The 20,911-nt window shown below is 41.9% G+C and overlaps 2 protein-coding genes and 1 long non-coding RNA gene across 4 annotated transcripts; 2 read left to right on the forward strand and 1 right to left on the reverse strand.

Annotated features, from left to right (window-relative positions):
• The first annotated feature begins 237 nt into the window (after positions 1 to 237).
• On the forward strand, positions 238 to 7,247 carry LOC146659935 (lysosomal thioesterase PPT2-like). Its single transcript, XM_085423913.1, has 8 exons — positions 238 to 514; positions 2,773 to 2,926; positions 3,427 to 3,522; positions 3,650 to 3,757; positions 3,838 to 3,921; positions 4,002 to 4,086; positions 4,863 to 4,917; positions 6,075 to 7,247. Exons 1-8 carry the CDS (start codon positions 350 to 352, stop codon positions 6,216 to 6,218), a joined length of 891 nt encoding a protein of 296 aa, XP_085280039.1. The 5' UTR covers positions 238 to 349; the 3' UTR covers positions 6,219 to 7,247.
• LOC146659936 (uncharacterized) lies at positions 5,339 to 8,264 on the reverse strand. The gene is made up of 3 exons (XR_014913839.1): positions 8,025 to 8,264; positions 6,081 to 6,193; positions 5,339 to 5,742 (listed from the first exon to the last, which is right to left on the reverse strand). It is a non-coding gene; the product is annotated as an uncharacterized LOC146659936 (long non-coding RNA).
• LOC146659937 (uncharacterized) lies at positions 8,086 to 20,438 on the forward strand. Of its 2 annotated transcripts, none has more exons than XM_085423912.1 (11): positions 8,086 to 8,199; positions 11,221 to 11,447; positions 11,521 to 12,527; positions 12,754 to 12,897; positions 14,850 to 14,930; positions 15,961 to 16,065; positions 16,327 to 16,476; positions 16,767 to 16,925; positions 17,793 to 17,945; positions 18,489 to 18,680; positions 19,505 to 20,438. In XM_085423912.1, exons 2-11 carry the CDS (start codon positions 11,276 to 11,278, stop codon positions 19,607 to 19,609), a joined length of 2,268 nt encoding a protein of 755 aa, XP_085280038.1. In that variant the 5' UTR covers positions 8,086 to 8,199; positions 11,221 to 11,275; the 3' UTR covers positions 19,610 to 20,438. The 2 variants fall into 2 exon arrangements, with proteins under 2 accessions (XP_085280038.1, XP_085280036.1); XM_085423910.1 differs by having other exon boundaries at positions 8,090 to 8,199; positions 12,751 to 12,897; positions 19,505 to 20,436.
• The last annotated feature ends 473 nt before the right edge of the window (positions 20,439 to 20,911 follow it).

Genomic DNA, 20,911 nt, shown 5'->3' on the forward strand with positions numbered 1-20,911 from the left:
CTAACAGATGAAAATATAAATTAAAAAACTTTCATTTATTAAAATGCAACATTTTTTTAATTGTCTCAAATTAATTATAAGTGAGTAAAAGGTCGAAAAGACTTTTGCTTTATCGATGGGGTTCAGACCGTTGAATGTTGAAGGGGTGTGATTCTGTAAAAGCGGATGTGGCCTGTGGAAAAAATACATGTGTATAAAGAGGAAGCAGCTCGCGCTCATGTATGGTTGGTTGTCAGTATGAAGAGAGCCGTAGTCCCTCATCGGCCGTATTAACGACACCACCTCAGGTCAAAGTCCTCGGGATCATCTACAGCCCCCCGCACTGCTTCTCACCTGTATCCGGGCGGAGATGAAGTGTCCACGGGTAGCCGCAGGGTCGCGTGGCCCGATGCTGCTGCTGCTGCTGCTGGTGGTCGCAGGTGTTTGCGTGGACAGCTATAAACCAGTCATCATCGTGCATGGCATCTTTGATGGACCACAGCAGTTCCAGAACCTGTCAAGGTTCATAAAGAAGGTAGGACCGCGCACAGCGTGCGATATCTCTGCTGCAGAACAACAAGGCTCGAAAACAGCTCCAAATGCGTTAGAGCCGCTTTATTTACCACAGGAATTAAAAGTGGTGTATTATTCGTGCTTGTGGTGATGTCTTTACTTTGATGTGTTTTGTGCAAACTTGTATGTGCACAAAGACTCACGGGCCTGTTAATGTTCGATATTAGAGTCTTAAGGCGGCCCTGTTGTGTCCACGGTTGCGTTTAGACTTTGGTTTTTCGGGGATGTGTTTCTGGTGGAAGTGTTTAGCTATTAACGGACCGCAGGACTCGGGCTCAGTGATTAACGTCTCCAGGCCAAGTTCATGTTCAGAGTAGCTGTTCAAATTTAAAACCAGTTTTCCTGCGTTGTCTCTAAAGCGGTACTTAATACTGCGTACAAGCATGTTTACATATTTATTATAAAATAATGAAAATGTGTTTTCAAGTTTGAGGCTTGTCCTCATTTGCACACGCAGTCAAAACAAGTTTGTATCATTTTCTCGGTTGACTTTCAGTAACTTTGGGGCAACAAGTCTGCATATTTTTCGACTAAAGCCAACTTTATCAAACATTACAGTTCACAACAGTGATTTTATTTTATTTTTTAAAATAATAAATAAACTGGTACTCACACAGAGCTTTCCTGTTCTATTTGAGCATTAAAAACATTTTCAGGTGCTTTTAACCGAACTAACACTCACACTCTTATGGATGCTGGGATCCAGCCGCCAAGCTGTTGATTGACAGAGAACAATGCTAAAAGGGGGTAAGTCTGATCATTAAGTACTAGTTATTAGAACTCAGTGATCACGCTTAAAGATTTACTTCTTTGACTTACATTTCAAGTTAAAAGACTTTGAAATGATTACTTTTTAAACTGGATTTGCTCCGAGTATCTTTTGCACGGGATGTTCTGACTGTATTCTGTCACCGCAGCAGGCAGATAATGTGCTTATGATTCTATGCTTGTTATTATTCATCCAAAACCATATAAACTACAGTTGTGCGCTCGACTGTTGTTTGATCCTTTCCAAAGACGAATGAAAAGCCCCCAAAGTGTCTCTTGTAAGTGAGCAATAGGAAGGAATATCTCATCAGTCATGATATTAGATCACGTGTTCAGTCTGTTCAAGCAGCCTTAAAAGTACTAAATGATTTTATTGAGGCTTTGCACAGAAACACTGTGCAGCCTTTTTCATGGACTTTTCCAAGGCTTTTGACACTGTAGATCATGAGCTATTGAAGCAAAAACTGTGAGTGGTTCAAAGATGATCTTTCCAACAGAACTAAGTGTGTGAATGCTGAACGCATCACCTCTTGCTTCCTTGATGTGGTTGAAGGTGTTTCCCAGGGATCAATTCTGGGGCCAATTTTGTTCACCTTATATGTTAATAATATGTTAACCCGTTCATGTATAGTGGTCACTACAGTGACAGCTATTCAAAGGCTGTTTTCTTGTATTTGTGTCAGTGTCGATGGCATACTTGCACATAAACCTCTACACTGGACACTGATGTGTCACTCCACACCACCCACTGGTCCTTTTATGTTACTATAGATGTATGACGTGTTTCATTGTAATTAATCTTATTTAAGCCTGTCATGCATGAATTATGACAACCTCAATCAGAGTTTTTCTTAAGTGTTTTTATTCATGTTTAATTCCTAAAGATGAATAAAAATGCTTAAAAATCTGGATCGAGGTTTTCATAATTCATGCATGACAGGGTTAATAATCTCGATCAACATAAAAATTCATGCTCTGTAAAGATTTACGTGTCATGTGTTTTAGTGCTGTTGTTGTCCAGGTTGGCCGTGTAAAGGACATTATAAATCTCAGTGGGTCTTTCCTGGTTAAACAACAATCTGTTTGTGTGTAAATTGAACTGGTTGGTATTTCCTCAACGGTACCTGAATCCACCAAATGTTCAACACTCAAATCAAGAGCTTCTATCCTACTGTAGGTTCAAGGCAGAATTTTGTATTTCAAGTAGGAATAAAATACTTAAAATGATATTGGACTTGATAACATATCAGATAAAACAAAACAGTGAAGTGAAAATCAGCAAATGGTTTCCAGTTAGCGATTTCTGTTCCTCTGTGTCTTTCATTTCCTCAGGATCAGTTTTGACTTAAGAGTTCTGCATTCGAGCACCTGGCTGAAGATTTATGACAGCTGATGTTTCCCCTCATTGTGCCAAAAGTTTTACTTCCACTTCAATTTCTTTGCACTTCTCAGGTGCATCCAGGCACTGAGGTCACAGTGATCGACTTGTACGACGACCTGTTGAGTCTGCAGCCGCTGTGGAAGCAGGTCCCAGACTTCAGGCAGTCCTTCAACTCCATCATGAAAAATGCTCCTGATGGTGTCCATCTTCTGTGCTTTTCACAAGGTGCTCCTGCCGTACACTTAAACATTTAATAGAAAAACAGATTTGATAGAAAAATAACAAAAACATAGTCTTATAGCGTTGATGCCCACCTGACAACTGAGAAATAAAGGTCCAATTCTGGGGACTTAGAAGGTCCACATTTAGAGTTTGGAGAGGTGGTAAAGTCATAATTTAGAGGATTTTCATCCAGGAGACAATAGTTTATATCCCACTGGGACTTTTTGAATTTTGAATTTAGCTTTTACTTTGTCTGTGTGATTGATTTAATTTTTTTAAATTAATTATTGTTATCATGTTTTAACTTTTATTCATTGGTTAGGTTTAAGCAAGTTTAGGTAAAAATATGACACATCACACTCTTCCACTTCTAGCCGCTGGTTCATCTCTATCGTAGTACGCAGTAGTTATATAGAGAAACTGCATAATAGTGAGGACTGATGAATTTAAGGTAGAAATTTCTGAAGCTGAGACTCATATTTAGTCTCTTTTTTTCCATGAAGGTGGTCTAATTTGTCGAGCACTTCTCTCCACGACTCCCAACCACAACGTGCACACCTTCATTTCACTTTCATCCCCACTGGCTGGACAGTACGGAGGTCAGAGAGCTTTTAAAAACTTGTCTGCATAAGCTTCAACATTTAAAGAATGTGAGCTTTTTAACACACTTCTCAATAGTCACCAGGATGTTTAAGATGAACTTGATCTTATCCTCTTACTCCACAGACACAGACTACCTGCAGAAGGTATTCCACAAAACCTTAAAGAAGAATGTGCATTTTATCTGCTACAACAAATTCGGTCAAAAAGTGTCTATTTGTGACTACTGGAACGGTGAGAAAACAAGAGTTCTTCAGATTTAACTGAAGACAGTCTGCACATTTACTGAAAGATAAAACATATTTTGTCCACAGACCCTCACCAAAGACTCAGCTACCTGCGGAACAACATCTTTCTGCCTCTCCTTAATGGTGAAAGACCTCACAGTGACATGAAAGGTATTGGATCTGGTTTAGTCATCATATGCACTGGTTAGCACGAAAACAAACGTTCACGCCTTTGGCTTTTCCTTTCACAGCGTGGAGGGAAAACTTCCTGCAAATCGAGAAGTTGGTGCTAATTGGAGGACCGGATGATGGTGTCATCACACCGTGGCAGTCAAGGTCTCACTGTCATCAGCTTTACAGCGCACACTCTTTGTTCTCTTTCATTTACATTTTATAAATGAGAGGTGGCTCATTATGTCACACTGACGAGACTGTTTGAAAAAAAGTGACCCATCAATTTCCTTCTGTTGGCTTTCAATCAATCGAAAAAATCCTGACATGAATTTTGGAGGAACAAAATTTCCTGTAGTGCATTCTGCTGCTTGTGGGCCACAAAGCAGCACTTTATGTGATGGTCACCTTAAGATGCATGTCGGTCCTTTTCAATATTGGATTCAAAGTACAATATTTGTATTCAGTTGCACTCAGGTCAGTCAGGTCCCACCTTCAGACTCACAAACAGTTCCTCCCCCTGAGCCATTCATCCCCCCACTCACCTCACTGCTCTGAGCCAGGGTCTGAGCCAGAGTAACCCTCATCACTCAGGCCAGACCAAGTCTTTTCTTTGCTCTTTGCAACTGTTTTCTTCTCAAATGTGTGCCTTTCTCTTATTTTTGTGCACATTTCTTCTGATTGCTATTTATTCCTGCTGTCTGCTAATAAAACTTTATTCCAGAACAGTTATGTGGAGCACGCACAATTTCGTTATACATGTACAATGACAATAAAGGGCTATTCTATTCTATCCTATACTAAAACTGTAAAGATACTCTGTTTGGAGACAACAACGTTTTTACCAGCAGAGCCTTCGATGTGTTTGCAAAGTGATCAGTTCGTGGTAAAAGTTATGAAACATCTTTACCTGAAACAACTGTTTCCTTTTTTCTGTGCAGCCACTTCGGATTCTATGACAGCAGCGAAAACGTCGTAGAAATGCAGAAGCAGGAGGTTAGTGGCAAACTGAAGTGCTGCCTGTACAACACACTTCATTTTTATTGAGGTGTAGCTAAAAAAACAGTCCTGCTGTAGGTTTTCACTTAATGACTGACATAATATTAAGTCTGTTACAGAGGTGTTGATTCAGCTTTGTGGAAATTGGTGGTGTTTCTTAGTTGTGCTGCATTATACAGTCCATGTTTTATTTATGAATTGAGAATAGATGGATGGATGTGTGGCAAAGCTGAATCATTTGTCTGCTGTATCTTATTATCTCATAGCAGAGCTACTTTTAGTGACATTCACAGCATGCAAGTGTGGCAGGATATTATACACATTTTCTTTAACACACACACACAAATGTTGAAGGGAGGAAATTAAGGATGAACAGATCATTTTATTAGCAAAATAAAAATACTCAGGGTGGTTGATGGGGAGGGAGTGGTGGTGGAATTGAGGCTGAAAGGAAGGTGGGTCAGTCTGCTGAGGAGAGATGAAGGGAGAGACGGGTGGAGCTAGGTGCAGAGGTTTCAAAGCTGAGCCAGAGGAGGAAGAGGAGGAAGGCAGAGGCTGGAGTCAGGCAGGGAACAGAACATACAATTTGTGCAGATGCTGCAAATGTAGGAATACTTCATTTTGGAGTTCTCCTCCCACCAACATGTTCCAGCAGCGTATCACACCTCTATCATGCATCACAGGTAAAAAAAATGCTTTTGAAAAAGGACGCGCCTGTGCGTCTTCAGTCGTAGCTCCTGCAGCAAGCCTCCTCTGTTGTCTGTCACCAGACGTGTTTTAGGAATCGAGACGTTCTTCAAAATGGGGTAATGAGATTGTTTTCTGGATAAACAGGTAGGAGGATCGAAGGGGCACAAATGTGAGAAATGAGAATGAGCACACAAAGAAAACCAGAAGTAGGCACAGGAAGTTTAAGAAAGAACTCAAAACTAAAGGATGTTACAGAGACCAACACAAAAAAGCTCCTCCTGCTGGACTGCTGTGTTAGACTGCTCTCTTGTAGAGAATAAAATGTTAGCTGAATGTATTTTATTGCAAATGTGTTAAACTAAACTTGGATTTTTTTAATATCTCTACTATTTTCACTGCAGACCCTCCACTGTGTTCATTCAAAAACAAAACTTGAATCATGTCATTTTCTTCTGCCCTCTCAGTTTTACCTGAACGATGCGTTTGGGCTGAAGACGCTGGACCAACGTGGCGACTTGGTGACGTGTGTTCATTCGGGGGTGAAGCACACAACCTGGCACTCCAACTTCACAGTGTTCAGGAACTGCATGGAGAAGTGGCTCACATAAAAACTCTCCAACAGTAAAACCGTGGACGTCCGTCCAGATGTGAATACTTTTAGTGCAATCAAAGAAAACAATGATTTAACTCCTGTCTGTGCAAATGTGCAGGATTTGTGCTTACTGCACTATTCATACTGCACAACTGACTGCTGTAAATTTTTAAAAAGGTTTTTATTTTATTAACATGATTTGCTTATATAAGTGTATATGTTGCATTTATAATCAGCTTTCAGGTTATGATGAACTATCTCTTTATAAGCCATCTTATTTAATGTTTTAACGTTTTCCACTGATCAGTGTTGATAATAACTATCTATGAAACATCTTTTAAACTGTTGTTTTTGTCTGATTCACAGAAAGTGCATTTTGTACACAGCCAAAACTTTGTGATCCTTTTTTGTACCTTGAGAAGTCCTTAATGGAAATGTCTTGAATATTGAGCGTAGCTGCTGCTCTCATTTCTCATTCTGTACATCCTCACTTCCGCTCCGTGCACCTTCAGATGGCGGTGTAAGGGCAGGAGGTGAGCAAGATATACAAGGAGAGAGGAAGTAGTATACTCAGGAGTACAGAGTATAACTAAATGAGACTTCCTGTCCACTGTGTGCTTGCTGTCAGTATCACACCCGTGGTGGTGAAGAATCGGCTGTATGCATAGCTGAGCTCCTGATTAATCACTCAGTGCCCTCTGGTGGAACTGTATTGTAATTTATAACAATGTATTTATATCAAAGCTATTTCCTATTTTCCTCTTCATGAGGTGTATTTCATTATTGCATTAACATATTTCATGAAAACTTGCATCTCTGCAATGCTTGGTCTGGTTCCCCCAGACTGTACAGTTCAGCTAATGACCTGAATGACTTTATTATATGAACTTTTTTCTAAAATGCATTCTCAGAAATTTCTCATATTTTCATGCTTCTCTGTGACTTTAACTGCAGATTTATGATGCTACCTACGATTGTCAAATTTAGCTTTGCTCATAAGAATAGAGACTTAATTACTTTTGAATGTAAACCAGCAAATAATGCTTCTGCCAAACTTTTCTCCAGCGTCTAGTTGAAGTCGTTATTGTAAGTCAACATATTTTCTAGTTAAACAGCAGTGAAAATCTAAACCGGCTCTTTGACCTGGCTTAGATTTTACATACAGTTTGTCCCACTGCTGACACTTCACTCATGATTAGATTAAAGCGTCATGGTGGAGTGTGATCAATCACTTAATCCAATTCATTTTCTCCAACAAGGGTTACTGATTCACAGTCTCACTTTAAATTGTGATTAGCTAATATATTTTTCATTTCATTTCATTTTTATAGGAAAAAATTCAATATATTTAATCTTCCATACGCAGTTTTCCCCCTCATAATTATTTCTTACATCCAGATTAGATTCTATGTGACAAAATAGCATAAAAATGACTTAGTATTTGACCCTGCAGCTGAATTACTAAAAAGGTCAGAGTCAAGAAGTGGATCTGTAATAATTAATGATTTTACATCGACTTATTGTGTAACACTACTACTACTACTTAAATATATAAATAAAAACACATTTTTTTTAAAAAAAAAATTTAATTTTAGCATTATGTAGCCTACTTTTCATATGAAAAGTACATAATGCGAAAATTAAAAAAGCTTCCATAACAGAAAGGCCGATTGCGTGTCTCATTACATTAGTGAAAGCAGGCGTGGTAGTGGGCCTACGAGTCAGCGCAGAGCCACACGAGAGCAGTAACGATCTTTACTGACTCGCTCCAGCTGTTGCTCTTTAACAGGTATGACGGTGACGTCACTAAGGTGACACCCACCTCTCCTCCTCCTCTCCGGTGTGTTGCAACGCAGCTCCGGCTCAGTTCCCGGTGGAGATTTTTCTGGTTGGAAATCTTTTGTGTCTCCTGCTTCTTTCTTTCTGTCGCGACCATGAAGCTTTCCGCCGGCTCTTTCAAACCTTCCTCCCTCTGAGAGGCCCGCAGGACTTTCAGCGTAAGTTGACACCGATTCGAAAACTTCCCCGTGGATTTGTCTCGTGCTGGATCAACTACGCTGCTTTCACGTTCAATCTCTAGACCTCGGTAGCTTAAAATAGAGGCAGATAGACGGAGTTGAAATGTTTTCCACTAGATGGGGATGGGTTTCCTTTTTGGAAACATGTTGTGGGACGGGACAGGCTGGGGTTTAAAACAGCTGAGCGCCCTTCGAAGGGCGAAAGCCGCTCGGAGGGACTGAAAGCTGGAAAGACAGATTCATTCATCGACAGTCTGGCTGCACTTCACTGTCAGCGTGGCTCAAGGTCGACGTGTCCCGCCCTGTGGGGAGCTACTGTAAACAGCCTGTAGCTGCAGACAGCACAGGGCTCAAAACATCCACGGAGGGAACAGAAAGCTGTAAATCAGAGCACCAGTCAGGCTGCTGATAATGTCAGAACGAGTCGTGCTAAGTGTGAAGGCAGCTGGAAAATACAGACAATTCTCAGCCATCCATTTAAACTTTAAGTCAGGAACACTGTTGCCTATGATGAATGTTGTACCAGAAGAAATTCATTACCTTCTCAGTAAGCTAGTATGCCACTGTGATAGTGGAACTAGATCAACATACTGTAATCTGCAGGGAGGATCCCCAGGGGAAGAATGACGATTGGAGTGAACTTGTAGATGAATAGGTGTTGGTAGGTATGGTGATGGTAGTAGTTTGTGCCAAAAGGCTGGACATGGCTAAAGTGAACATTTCATCAAGACAGAAGGCTTTATGCAACAGTGGGGGAGTATATCTTATGCAAAAGGAACAGTCGGAAAGACAGAATGTAGCTGGGCAGGATTGGGTGTCTGCAGGCTGTAGGATGGCTTTGAAAATGAAGAAGAGAAAGCAAATGAAGGCAGAGGCAAGGATTAAATGGTGGAAGATGATTCAGTGTGGAGCTGGCACAGGCCCTGGGTGATAGGAAAGAGTTACCAAATGACTGAGGAAGCACAGCAGAAGTTTCTTTGGCCTATCCTCTGGGCAGAGGGCTGAGGACAAGAAGACTTGGTGGTGGAATGAGGAAGTACAAGAAGGTATTCGACGAAAAAATGGTATAGTCAGGGAGATGAAGTCTGTAGACAGAAGTACTAAAAAGCTAAGTGTACAGCAAAGGAAAAGTAAGTTTTGTTTGAGGCTGAACACTAAGGAAGGAGATAAGGACTTGTAATGGTTGGCTAGGCAGAGAAGTCAAGCTAGAAAGGATGTGCAGCAGGTTAGAGTGATTCAGAATAGAGATGGAGCTTTCATAACATTCTAAGAGAGTGTGCTAGGAAGATGGAAGAAGTACTTTGAGGAGCTGATGACTGAAGAAAAGGAGAAAGAGAGGAGGGTTACTAGGATGGATGGAGGAAAGCTAGAGAATGAGGAAGTGCAGAGGATTAAAAGAAAGTGAGGGCAGCTATGAAGAGTGTAAAGGTGGTTTGCCCCGATGACAAACCTGTGGAGCTATGGTGATGTCAGAGACAGCAGTTAAGTTTCTAATCAGATTGTTCAACAGAATCTTGGATCTACTCATCCATTTCAACAATAAGGTTGATGTGCAAAGTTGTAGTAACAGAAGGATGAAGATGATGAGCCACACACTAGAGATATGGGAAAGAATTGTTGAAGCTAGGTTAAGAAGAGAGGTGAGGAACAGTGAGCATCAGTGCGGCTTCATTCTGAGAAAGAGCTCCACACACCTGATGTTTACTTTGAGAGTGTTGATGGAGAAGCATAGAGAAGAGAGGGTCAAAGGTTGACAGGTGAGGTAAGGCAGAAGTCTCTGCATCATGTTGTCAGACAACACTGTGACCTGTAGTTGGAGTAGGTGGAGGTATGCTGTGGACAGAAGAGGAGTGAAGGTCAATTGAACCAAAACCGAATACGTGTGTGAAGGAGCGGGATTTAGGTGGTGTGGTGAACATGCAAGGAGCAGAGACAATAAAAGTAGCTGTTTAAATACCTGTTGTTGAGAATGCAGGCAGGGTGGAGTGGGTGGAGACGGGCGTCAGGGTGATTTGTGACTGAAGGATAGCAGGCAGAGAGAAAGGGACGGTTTTACGATATGGTAGGGAGACCTGCTGTGAGACGGTGGTGCTGAGCTGGTGGCGGAGTTGAAGGTGTTAAAGTTGTCATTGGGAGCGACGGCTCAGGTCGAGCATTTTTGAAACAAAGTTAGAGAGACGAGGCTGAGGTGGCTTAGACATGTGCACGGGAGGGATGGTGGATATGATGGAGAAAGGATGTTGAAGCTAGAGCTGCCAGGCATTTATGGATGTAGTGATGGAGGACAAGCAGAGGGTGTGACAGAGGAGGAAGCCAAAGAAGAAGACGGTAATCTGCAGAGCCCTCAAAGTACACTAACATAATATATTTTCTGTTGACACAAAGAAACCAGCTTGAGCGTCTCCTCGTTATGTAAATCCAAACATCATAAAAATGCACAACCCTGTTTCCAGAAATGTTGAGATGTGTAAAAATGATATATATCAAATAAAGAATTGGAGAATAGAGAAAAAACTTCTCTACACAAGGAACAAGGGTGGAAAAATACTAATGTGTGTTATGTTTGGATCCTCAAGCTGCAATTACATTAAAACACACATGGTTCTGTAGTGGAAATCACTTTGTGGGCTTACAACAGACCAGTGCTGGAACCATAAATGGAAGTTAGAACTCCACCAAGCAAAACAAAAGAAAACAAAAAGAGGCCAGAACCCCAGCAGCCCTCTCTGGGCCTCGTTTGTGATGGAGTGGGTGGAAGTAAAAGCTTCCTGTGGTCTGATCAATCAAAATCCAAAATTGTGTTTGAAAATCTTGGAATTTTTGCCCTCCAGGCCAAAAAGGAAATGGATCCAGCTTATGTGTGTAGTTCAAAAGCAAACTTTGTTCTGCCTAATATTGATCATACAGTGTTCACAACACCAGGCCGTCAGTAGTAAATGATGAGAATTTCCATCAGTGTCTGTATGAAACATCTGAGCTAAATTCTGCTTTAATTTACAGTTTCCTCATCTATTGGACAACAAGGGGAAGAAGTCCATCCATCCATCTGTCCAAGATGTCCTCCAGAAGTAAAAAGGACCAGTGCCAAATATGTGGCGGAGCTCTCCAGGGAAACCAACGGCGGTGGCTGTTTGGGGGCCAGAATAAGAAAACTGGTCAGCCTCAGACCCCAACAGGGTCGTTGAGAGGAGGGAGCCGGTCCCAGTCATCACAGAGCAGCTCCTGGGGTGAGTATAGAGCTTAAAAAATGCTTAACATATTGTAATAATGTAAAAGTAAACATTTTGTTTCTCTTCACAGGCAGCACGTTATCTCTTGGTTCCTCCGTTTCTCTCTCCAAGTCCCTGATGTCCGTGAGCTCCCCCTCCAAGAGCGTGGATCTGCTCACGGTGTTGACCCACATACTGGGGCAGTCTGTACCACGGGGCGGCGGGCAGGGGGAGTTTGTATGTGGCAAATGCGTGTGCCTGCTAGAACGCGTGTTCAAGTTTGACACGGTCATAGCCAGGGTGAGGGTGCTTTCGTCTGAGCGCCTTCAGAAGCTGACGCATGAGAGGGATAAAATCAGACAGTGGGTGCGCCAAAACTACTGCCACAGGCATCTGCAGGACTTTCAGAGCAGGAGCAGCACCAGCGAGGAGGAAGGAGAGGTGGAGAAGGAAGGCTACAGGGAGATGCTCAAGGAGAATATGGCGCTTTCAGAGTATGAGTGCTGGTCAGAGAAGTGGGACACGTGTCCGTATTTTATCAGAACGGGAAAAAGATGCAGAAAAGGGAAGGGGTGCGAAGGTTGCGATTCCTTACGGGTGTCCGACTCTGATTACGAGTCAGTTTGTGGGGTTCCTCGTCACATGCCTTTCCAGCCCTTCTCCCCGTTGTCCCAGGATAGATCCCAGAGCGTGCCCCTCCACTGGCAGAGGGTGCCATCCGTCAACTCCAGCCCAGCCTCCCTGGCAGGGTCCAGTCTCTCGTTACGAGCTCCTTCCCACACGGAGTCCATTCAGTCTCTTGATTCTCTGGATGGGAATGACCCCTTTGATTCAGCAAGTGATCAGTCAGTCAACTTCATGCTGAGAGAGCTGAGAAGTATTGGAGGGAAGCCGGTCAGTTCGCCATCAGGAAGTAAAATCCCCGTTCTGGGCAAAAGGGATGGGAGGTACCTGGGAAAAATCGAGGAGACTGCATCACCCACAGTGACCAGGGTGCTGAACTTTAGGGATGTGGAGAACGGAGGGGATGAAACGGATGAAGAGAATGGGGATGTCCTAACATTGCTGAGGGACGAGTTCGTGCCTCTTCACCGAGAGGTGAGTGTGCTGTAGAAGATCATGCAGGCCTGGATGAACTTTGAGCAGTTGCCATGTGTGCTAGTAGCTGTAAATATTGACCGTGGCTGCAATAGTTTATCCAGGAACAGCTGCAGCTTGTCCAAACGTCCAACATGATTAGAATTACACGCGTTACTTTTCTTTGTGTATTGCATAATAGCCCACACCGTGTTTATTGTGAGGCTTTTTTATTTTATTTTAGAAGACTACTGATAGAGTTCATCATGGTATCCGGCACCTAAAAGGCCAACTTGACCAAGCTGCATCCCACATCAGGACCCTGGAGGCTGAGCTGAAACATGGGAGAAGCAAACAAGTGGAAGTCAACGGATCACAAGACTGGGCCCCTGTAAGCTTTCAGTTTGTTCTTTAGATGTTGAATAATAAAATGAATCCAGTTTTCAGTTTGAAAAAAGCTTTAGAGTCCCTAAAATTTGCGTTCTCTCAAAAGGTCGGCAGGGCCTGTAAGAAAACTGTCCTACTTCTCACTCAATTTGTGACCTCATTGATCTGACACGCTAATTTGATAGTCCTTTATAACGCAGCATCATGTTCATTTTATAAATTATGGTAGGACCGTAACATGGTCCTACTTTAATTCAAATGGATGATGAAGTGGGTCATCGGTGTCTTTGAAATTCATAATGTCTGAGTTGAAAAAAACAAACAAAAAGATGGCAACAGTCAAAATTTAAAAGGTGCAGCTTCAGATTGGGATGTCACAGTGGGTAATGTCACAGTGGCATCACACAGTTTTCTGATTGCCATCATTTCTCTTGTGGATATGAAAGCAAAAGCAAAGCCAGGTGGGAGGTGAAAACATCTCATTCTAGGCTTCGGTAGTCCAAAGGCCATATTTACTAACTACTGGTATCTAGACTAGCTTGAAGGGTAAACTGAACGGAGATGCTGCTGATATTGTGATTTAAGAGATATTTATTTATTACCACAGAGTTATTTTTATCCACTGTCACACGAGGTAAATGTCTCCAGCCTTTTATTTCTAAGAAGAAAAACAGGTTTATTACAGCAGTGTGACACAGCAGCTCCTCTGTCACATGTCCAAACAGCTCCGTGAGCCACCCTGCGAGTGTTGACCGAGTACAAATATAGCATTATGAAAGGAATGGAGGTTGGGTGGTTGGTTTTGTATCTGTGCAGGGTGTGTCTACATTTCCTCATTTTCAGGTGCACATAAAGACACGCACAACACAAACACACTCACAGCCTCTCACTGGAATCTTCCCCGACCGGTGGAGTTTGCCCCGGGCTCGGTAGTCTTATGATAGGATATCATTAACCGGCCTCATGACCTGTCACAGCGAGGCTGCTGTGTTCACATGGTGAACATTATTAATAATTAATGTGAAATCTCTGAAAACAGCAGCAGGTTTAAACGTGCAGTAACTGATATTTAAGTTACTAATTTATCCCCGAGCAGTTACAGTTTATTTTGTTTTTGTTCTCTTTCCAGGAAACTGATGTTTTTAAATTCAGTACTCGCTCTCTTTTAGCTTTCTTTGATCTCCAGCAGCTCTTGAGGGAAGAATTTTCCTCATGAACAGATGAATGCTTTTTTTTATGTTCCATTAAAAAGCTGAAAACTGCCTCCTGCTGCTTCTGGCTTGTAACTGTAAGAAATGGGCTGAACTGAAACATAAATGAATACAGTCACAACAGCCACCTATTTTCTCATGGCCTCTTCATCACATTATATTGAAACTTTTCAGTTTTAAAGCAGTGTTGGGTGATGACAGATCAACAAATGAAGAGCTTTTTTCTCTTTGGAAAATTTGGTATTTAATTTCTAAGTTTTGGGGATTTGCAAAAAAACCCAAAACAAAGCTGCCAAGTATTAAATTAAATGGATCCTTACAGAAATGAAATAATAAAAAGGACTAAAGTGCTTATTCTGAGCATATTTAAATATATTTATTAAATGTTTTATGAGTTATCACACAGCAGGTTGGAATAGTTGTAATCACTGTTTAAACAATGCTGAGAATTTTCAGGGATTACTCTGTAGAAAATAAATTTTGTAATTATTATTAGTTTCCTATTAAGTAAATACTTCAAATATTTAATGCGTTTAAGTTCTCAAATAAGAAAATTGGCTTCTCTTTTTTAAAATTATTTTATAAAAGTAGGTAAACTCTGAGCCAATACCATTTCAAACGCACAAAAAAATTATCAATAATGGAAATGGTCGTCTTTAAACTCTCTGATGAGGTACTGGAGTCTGAGCTGTTCCATGGCTTCTCTGTGGCTTTTGAATGAAGCTGTTTTTTCTCTTTCCTCCAGCTGGTCCAGGAGAAGGAGGCTGGCAGCTCCCTGCTGCAGAGCCTCGGCCTCTCCCTGCACAGCCGCGAGCGTCTGATCCAGGTGGGTGAGGTGGAAAGCGTTACGGCAGCTCGAGCTGCTGCTGCTGAGGCTCCGACTCGAAAGCTCTCTGGAATGTTGTTTTTCTGTGAAGCTGCTGTACGTTTAAAGTGGCAGTGCCAAATCTGTGTGTTCAGGAGTGATCGGAGAAAGCTTTCATCATGACTGCCGGTGTTTGTAGCTACTTGTCATGTTGATGATTAACAGCAGGAAAATTTGTGGACTCACAAAAACACAAAACAAAACCGGGCTCACCTAGCAGAAAGTTTTTCTTACCTGAAGGTTACTGGAGGATCATGGAGACTATTAAAGAAAATATTGACATTTATGGTTAAGGATAATGTAATAGGATGGAGCTTTTCAGTTACAATCTTTTAATCGTTTTAGTATTTTATGTGGACAATGATAATATGATGATATAATTAGTTGGTTTTACATGTGCTTGTGGACAGAGACTGCACGTCTCTAGCTTTACACTGGCTCTTTCTCTCTATTCCAGTCTTTATGCTGGGCTAACAAGCTTCTGGCTCCAGCTTACTTTCTCTTTGCCAACCTTATCTGAATCTGAAACTCTTCCATTTAAAATATGCACATACTTTATATTTTTACATCTAACACTCAAAGAAAGTCTGCTTACCTCAGCCGTTTAATGCAGAAACCACTGAGTAAGACAGTAAATATATGCTACAAAAGGAGAACCATGTCCTGTAAAAGCAGCAGAACCAACATAATACTGACATTTTCAGCATTATACTTCATTTTGTGTTGATCCACACCTCTGCCTTCTTTACACTTGAACACTGAGAGTTGTGGTTTTAAACAGATTTGAGCATGTCCGTGTACCTGCTTCTCACTTGCATCCATATCAAGTCATTGCCTCTGGGTATTGTAACTCTCTGTAGTATTTTGCTTTAAAAGCTCGCTGTAATCCTCGTTTAGTAAGGATTTCAATCATTTAACATCCAGAAAATGCAGGTAAAATGTCTTCCCTGATCACGAATGTGTTCACAGACAGATATTTCCTGTCTTCCAGGAGTGCACGAGTCTGATCAGCAGGCTGTGTGTGGAGGAGGGAGCAGGGACTGAGCTGGCCAACAAGCTGACTGAGAACTTGAGAGAGATTATCTCTGACAACAAGGTTAGAGCTGCGCTGTCTGTCATTCTCATGCTGATTGTTGACATTAAAGCAAAGCTTGCTCTGCTTATGATGACACATGTTACCCGCTCACTGAAGCACGGCGGTTGTCGGCACAAGCAGGCACATTTTTGCTGATAGTCAGCAAACTGAGCTCTCTTGTCCCTGAAAGGGTGGAAGTACTGTGATGGACACTTTTTATTGAGTTCAAAATTATGTTTATTTTCTGTCGATAAGCTGATTGTTTCATTTTCTGATCTTCAGGCTGCGCTGGAGGCTCTGAGGTCTGAAATAACTGAAAAAGAGAAGAGCATGGAGAACGAGATCGAGGCTCTGAAGAAGGCTGGACGAGACCGAGAGAGAGACTTGGACACCCTCAACACTGTGCTGCAGTGCAACCAGGACATCATCAGTGTAAGACCACACACTGCCACAGGGGTGGTCTCCTGTTTGGCTGTGCCTCTATTTCTTTTTGATACGAGGTTAGAGATGCAGGACAACTCGGGGAATATAAAACAATCCTGTCAGCTCCTCTCATACTGTTTATTTTGCAGGCATGCTCATTCATACATTGCATACATACTGATCTGTTTATTTGGTTACTTTATTTAATTCAAATACTCTCAATTAAACGCAAAACACAACCGCACGCTCAGCACTTTAGTCGTGCTACATGTACTTGAAGCTCTCTGTTTTTGACTCAGGACCTGCGGGTGGCTCTGGGAGAGAAGGAGCAACTGCTGAAGGAGGTGGAGAAAGAGAGGGAATTGTGGAGGCAGAGAGACGGGGCCCTCACTGCTGTCCTGCAGGAGAAGGAGGCTCTCATCCGCACCTTCAAAGAGCAACTGGAGAAAGGGATGGAGGTAATACACCTGCAGCCAAACAAACCTCTTTGAAGCTTCTCCTTTTACTGTCCTGTGGCCGTAAAACACGAGATATATAAATGTTTTTGCACAGCACTCACAGAAGCAGGGCAGAAAAACCCCTAAAGTAGCCGCGCCCTCCTTAACTGTTGAGGCTCGCTTCGCTGTAGTCTGCTGATGCTTCAGTGCTTTGAGAGCAAATCTCACATCTCTTTATTGAAGGTTTGTTGGAGCTTTATGCAGAGAGACAGGAACAGCCTGGCACTAGACAGGAAGTCATTGTGCACAGACAGAATGAACCTGCAGTAGCATCAGCAAATCTAGAAAGTGAGCTAGATTGGTTTCTCTGGGTTAGAATTAGATTATGAATTGAATTTATTGAATTTAATCACTATAATGAAAAAGCTTCGCCTGTATTTAGCATGCACATGCACATGAACACAAACACACCCACCAGTCATTAGTGTGCTAACAGTATAATTATGAGCCTGTCTGTGTGCTTATTTAGTCCCCGGGAAACGCTGGGCAATGCCTCCATGCACTGGTGGGCAGTTATCTGAGTTAACTTTGACTAATAACCAAAGCTGCTTCTATGAGGAGCATCAGTCAGATGTGATTAAAACTAGTTGGAAAGGTTCCCCTGCAAGTTTTACTTCTATCAGCATTTTTATGTTTCTGTATTCTCCCCCAGATTTAAAGTCAGGATCTTTTTAGTGCCATGTCTCTCGTATTATTAGGATATGACATGTGGGTTTTTTTTCCTCTGTGTGACTGGATGAACTCTGCATTCCTCCCTCTGTACGGCTAAGCTGAGGTTTGTCAGTAAATACTGACTTCAGTAAGTAGAAACGTGTCATTTTCTTCCAGGCTCTCTCAGATTCTGTGATTGGCCAGCAGTCAGGAGGGGGCGGGGCTGAACTGGCAGCTATGTTGAAGGATCAAGAGGAAAGCAGCGCCACCTTGTGCCAGGAGGTCACCAAGCTTACAACAACCCTGCAGGAATACCAGGACATGGTGCAGGTGGGAGATTAGCCCGGCCACACGAGTTAATTATTTCAAGTGAATTAGAAAACTGAAAAAGCAAAAAGCCGCTGAGTTTGTGATGAATTTCCACTTTTACCTAATAAGTCTGCATTCAAACACACATTCATAGTTTATAATAGATTATAAGACAGAAACTTTTGAAAATACAGGGAAAAATATTAAATTGTAAACTTTTAATGTACAAAATAATGTGAAAAATAATTAAGTCCCAGCTTCTCTGATCGAGCGGTTAAACTTCTTTTGAATGTACCTTTCCTACAGGTTAGAGCAAGTGATTTACAGAAATGACAGGAAATTTAAAAAATGGAATAACTTAATAATCTAACCAGTAAAAATGCTGCTCTTCCAAAACAATGTGGTGCTTCGTTTTTTAGAAATTGCTTCTAATCAGTGCTGGCTGGAAAACCACACTGAAATTTAAAATGAAATCATCGCCATAAGCTGCCTCCTGTTTGTGACCCTAAAGCTCCACATCACAGCCACAACAAATCTGAGCCGTTCATTCTGCTTTTTCACCAGAGTCAGCAGGAGAGTCACAGTCAGACGGTGTCCTCTCTGACGGCTCAGCTCAGAGACGCTCGGCAGGAGCTGAGGGAGAAGGAGAAGAAGAAGAAGGAGGCGGACCGAGCGCTGCAGAACGACAGGGAGGACAGAGAGCGGGGCGAGAGGAGACTCAGGGACAGCCTGGAGAAGAGGGACAAACTCATCGAGGTAAAGAAGCAATTCGTGCCACTCTGCAGCATTTTAGGCAGCTACTCTGAACGCCTCAAATAATAACAAAAGCTTTAAAATATTTTGCATCTGTGTCAAAATAAATATTAAAAAGCTTTTCATCCCCAGGAAGATGCACTTGTGCTGCACATGCCAGTGTCTCAGAACATTTGAGCTTCATTAACAGCTCAGTACCAACACTGTCAGCGTTTTTGCTCAGCCAATGAGAGCGCTGAACCACTTTATGCACCTGGCAGCTTGATTGGAGGCCATGTTTGTTGAATCCACCCATAGATTTCTGTTCAGGATCCTTTGAGTGCCCCATCTGCTCTCTTTGATAATAATACCGATACTTGATGTTTCTTTAATATTTATTGTTGGGCAAATAAGAAGTGAGTGAGTGCCAGTGTTTGTGTATATCCTTGCTGTCATATATGTGAAGACAGAGCACCTGATACAGGGCCTAAGATTTGTAGTGGAAAGCACTGCTGCTTACATCTGCTGCTGATAGACTCCTCACACGACTGCAGTAAAGAATCTGTTCTTTGTTGCGTTCTTTAGGCTTCGTTTTGATCAAAATATCACAGAAAATATGGAAACACTGCACTAATTTAGGAACTTCTCGAACTTATGAACCTTTGTTTGTGTTTCCAAACCGCGAGAAGAATCGTTAAGCTCAGACAGGTGGTTTTTGTTTTTTGCTTGCCACTTGAATTCAAATATTACTTCTTGGTTAAGTTGTCTTCAGTGTTGTTGTTCGCAGTAGGAGGAGTACAGAACTAACAATGAACTCACTGTACTTATGAGTGCTTTTCTTTTTAAAGCAAATCCTTTTGGATGCTGAGGAGCGGGACCATCTGTTCAGAGAGCTGCAGCAGAACCTGCAGAACAAACGTGAGCCTTTGACGGCCGTCAAACACACACTGTGATGGAGGAGGAGGAGGAGCCGGGCTGACACACTGCACCGACGCCATGCAAACTCACTGCACAAAGACGGAGGAGCACTTTGCACTTTCCGCACCTCCTTTCTGCCTCCTGAGCATATTTATCTTGGTGTACATTAAGTCTATTTATATTTATCCTCGCAGATTAATGAGACTTGAAGGAAAGAAGCTACTTTTCTCTGTGGAGTGAGTGAGGCGGTGTGATTGTTTTCTGGAAGGGGAAATGTTTGGTGTGTCCTTGTGGCTGGATGTTTAATACTTGATTCAGATACGAGCAGATTACTGTATAAATGTGATTTTGAATGTAACGGGTTTACGCAGTGAGATCATTTCATGCAGCGGGAACATTTCTGAATGGTGTCATTGTCCTTTAGGGCAGGAGCGGGCACAATATCGCTTTAAAAGGTGTTTGTTTTTTTCGGGGGGGGGGGGGGCTAATTATAATCTTTAAAACTCTTTATGGTGGCGTCTTGTATTCATCTTTTTCCTTAGTACAGAACTGCCTAGTTGCTGTTTACAGTGCTGATGTCACGCTTTGTTAAGTGGAAACGTGCAACCAAAGAAATGTTTTTAACTGTTTTAATTTTCCATTTTTCTTTGTCTCGCTTTCTATTTTTCTGGAATTATTTTCAACCATCTTTAATGTTTACATGTCTCGTATTGTTGGTCGGGAACTGAGACATTTTTTTTTCCCCCCATTTTTTGCCTTTTAACTCAAGAGGATTAAAAACTCTGATCCAAATAAGTTCAGTCTGCAGTTCTTGTTATTTTAAACTGCATTTCAACTTGTTCTTTCTTAAAGGGACACTTCACTCCAGAATTAAAGTTCAATCTGCTTACCTTTAGACTGCTCTGCAGTAGTGATCCTTCACTTTAATATAATGTAAGTAAACAGTTCACACTCCATGGTAATCAAAGCAGCAAACCACATGTTTGAAAAACTCAGCAGCAATGTCTCTCTTAAAGTTCACGAGGCAGTTACTTGGAAGAAAAATTCCCAAACCTAACGTGAGCAGTTCCACCAACCCTGAGAAGTGTGCGTCTAACATTACAGCTCAACCAAGAGGAACGGCTTTAATGTTTAGATGCTGTCAGACTGTCGTGAGCACGAGTCTCTCACTGTGGGAAAGTGCACACTTTGATTTACAGTAATGCAACAGGAGTGATTCAGTGCTGTCAGTCAAAGTCGCACAAGCTAAAGCAGACTGCTTTATTTTCCACTTTACTCTGATGTAGATGAGACTTCACAATGCATTCTATCAACTAAAACCATAAACTCATCAGGAA

Source organism: Rhamphochromis longiceps, linkage group LG11 (assembly GCF_057381845.1).
Source record: "Rhamphochromis longiceps isolate RC_006_pf linkage group LG11, R_longiceps_female_GT1.1, whole genome shotgun sequence".
In the NCBI taxonomy this organism is placed as follows: Eukaryota; Metazoa; Chordata; class Actinopteri; order Cichliformes; family Cichlidae; genus Rhamphochromis; species Rhamphochromis longiceps.

Coding starts and splice junctions, on each gene's coding strand:
- LOC146659935 (XM_085423913.1), top strand. CDS start 350: ATGAAGTGTCCACGGGTAGCCGCAGGGTCGCGTGGCCCGATGCTGCTG. Junction 515..2,772: donor TGTCAAGGTTCATAAAGAAG/GTAGGACCGCGC, acceptor TGCACTTCTCAG/GTGCATCCAGGCACTGAGGT. Junction 3,758..3,837: donor TATTTGTGACTACTGGAACG/GTGAGAAAACAA, acceptor TTTTGTCCACAG/ACCCTCACCAAAGACTCAGC.
- LOC146659937 (XM_085423910.1), top strand. CDS start 11,276: ATGTCCTCCAGAAGTAAAAAGGACCAGTGCCAAATATGTGGCGGAGCT. Junction 16,926..17,792: donor AACTGGAGAAAGGGATGGAG/GTAATACACCTG, acceptor ATTTTCTTCCAG/GCTCTCTCAGATTCTGTGAT. Junction 17,946..18,488: donor AATACCAGGACATGGTGCAG/GTGGGAGATTAG, acceptor CTTTTTCACCAG/AGTCAGCAGGAGAGTCACAG.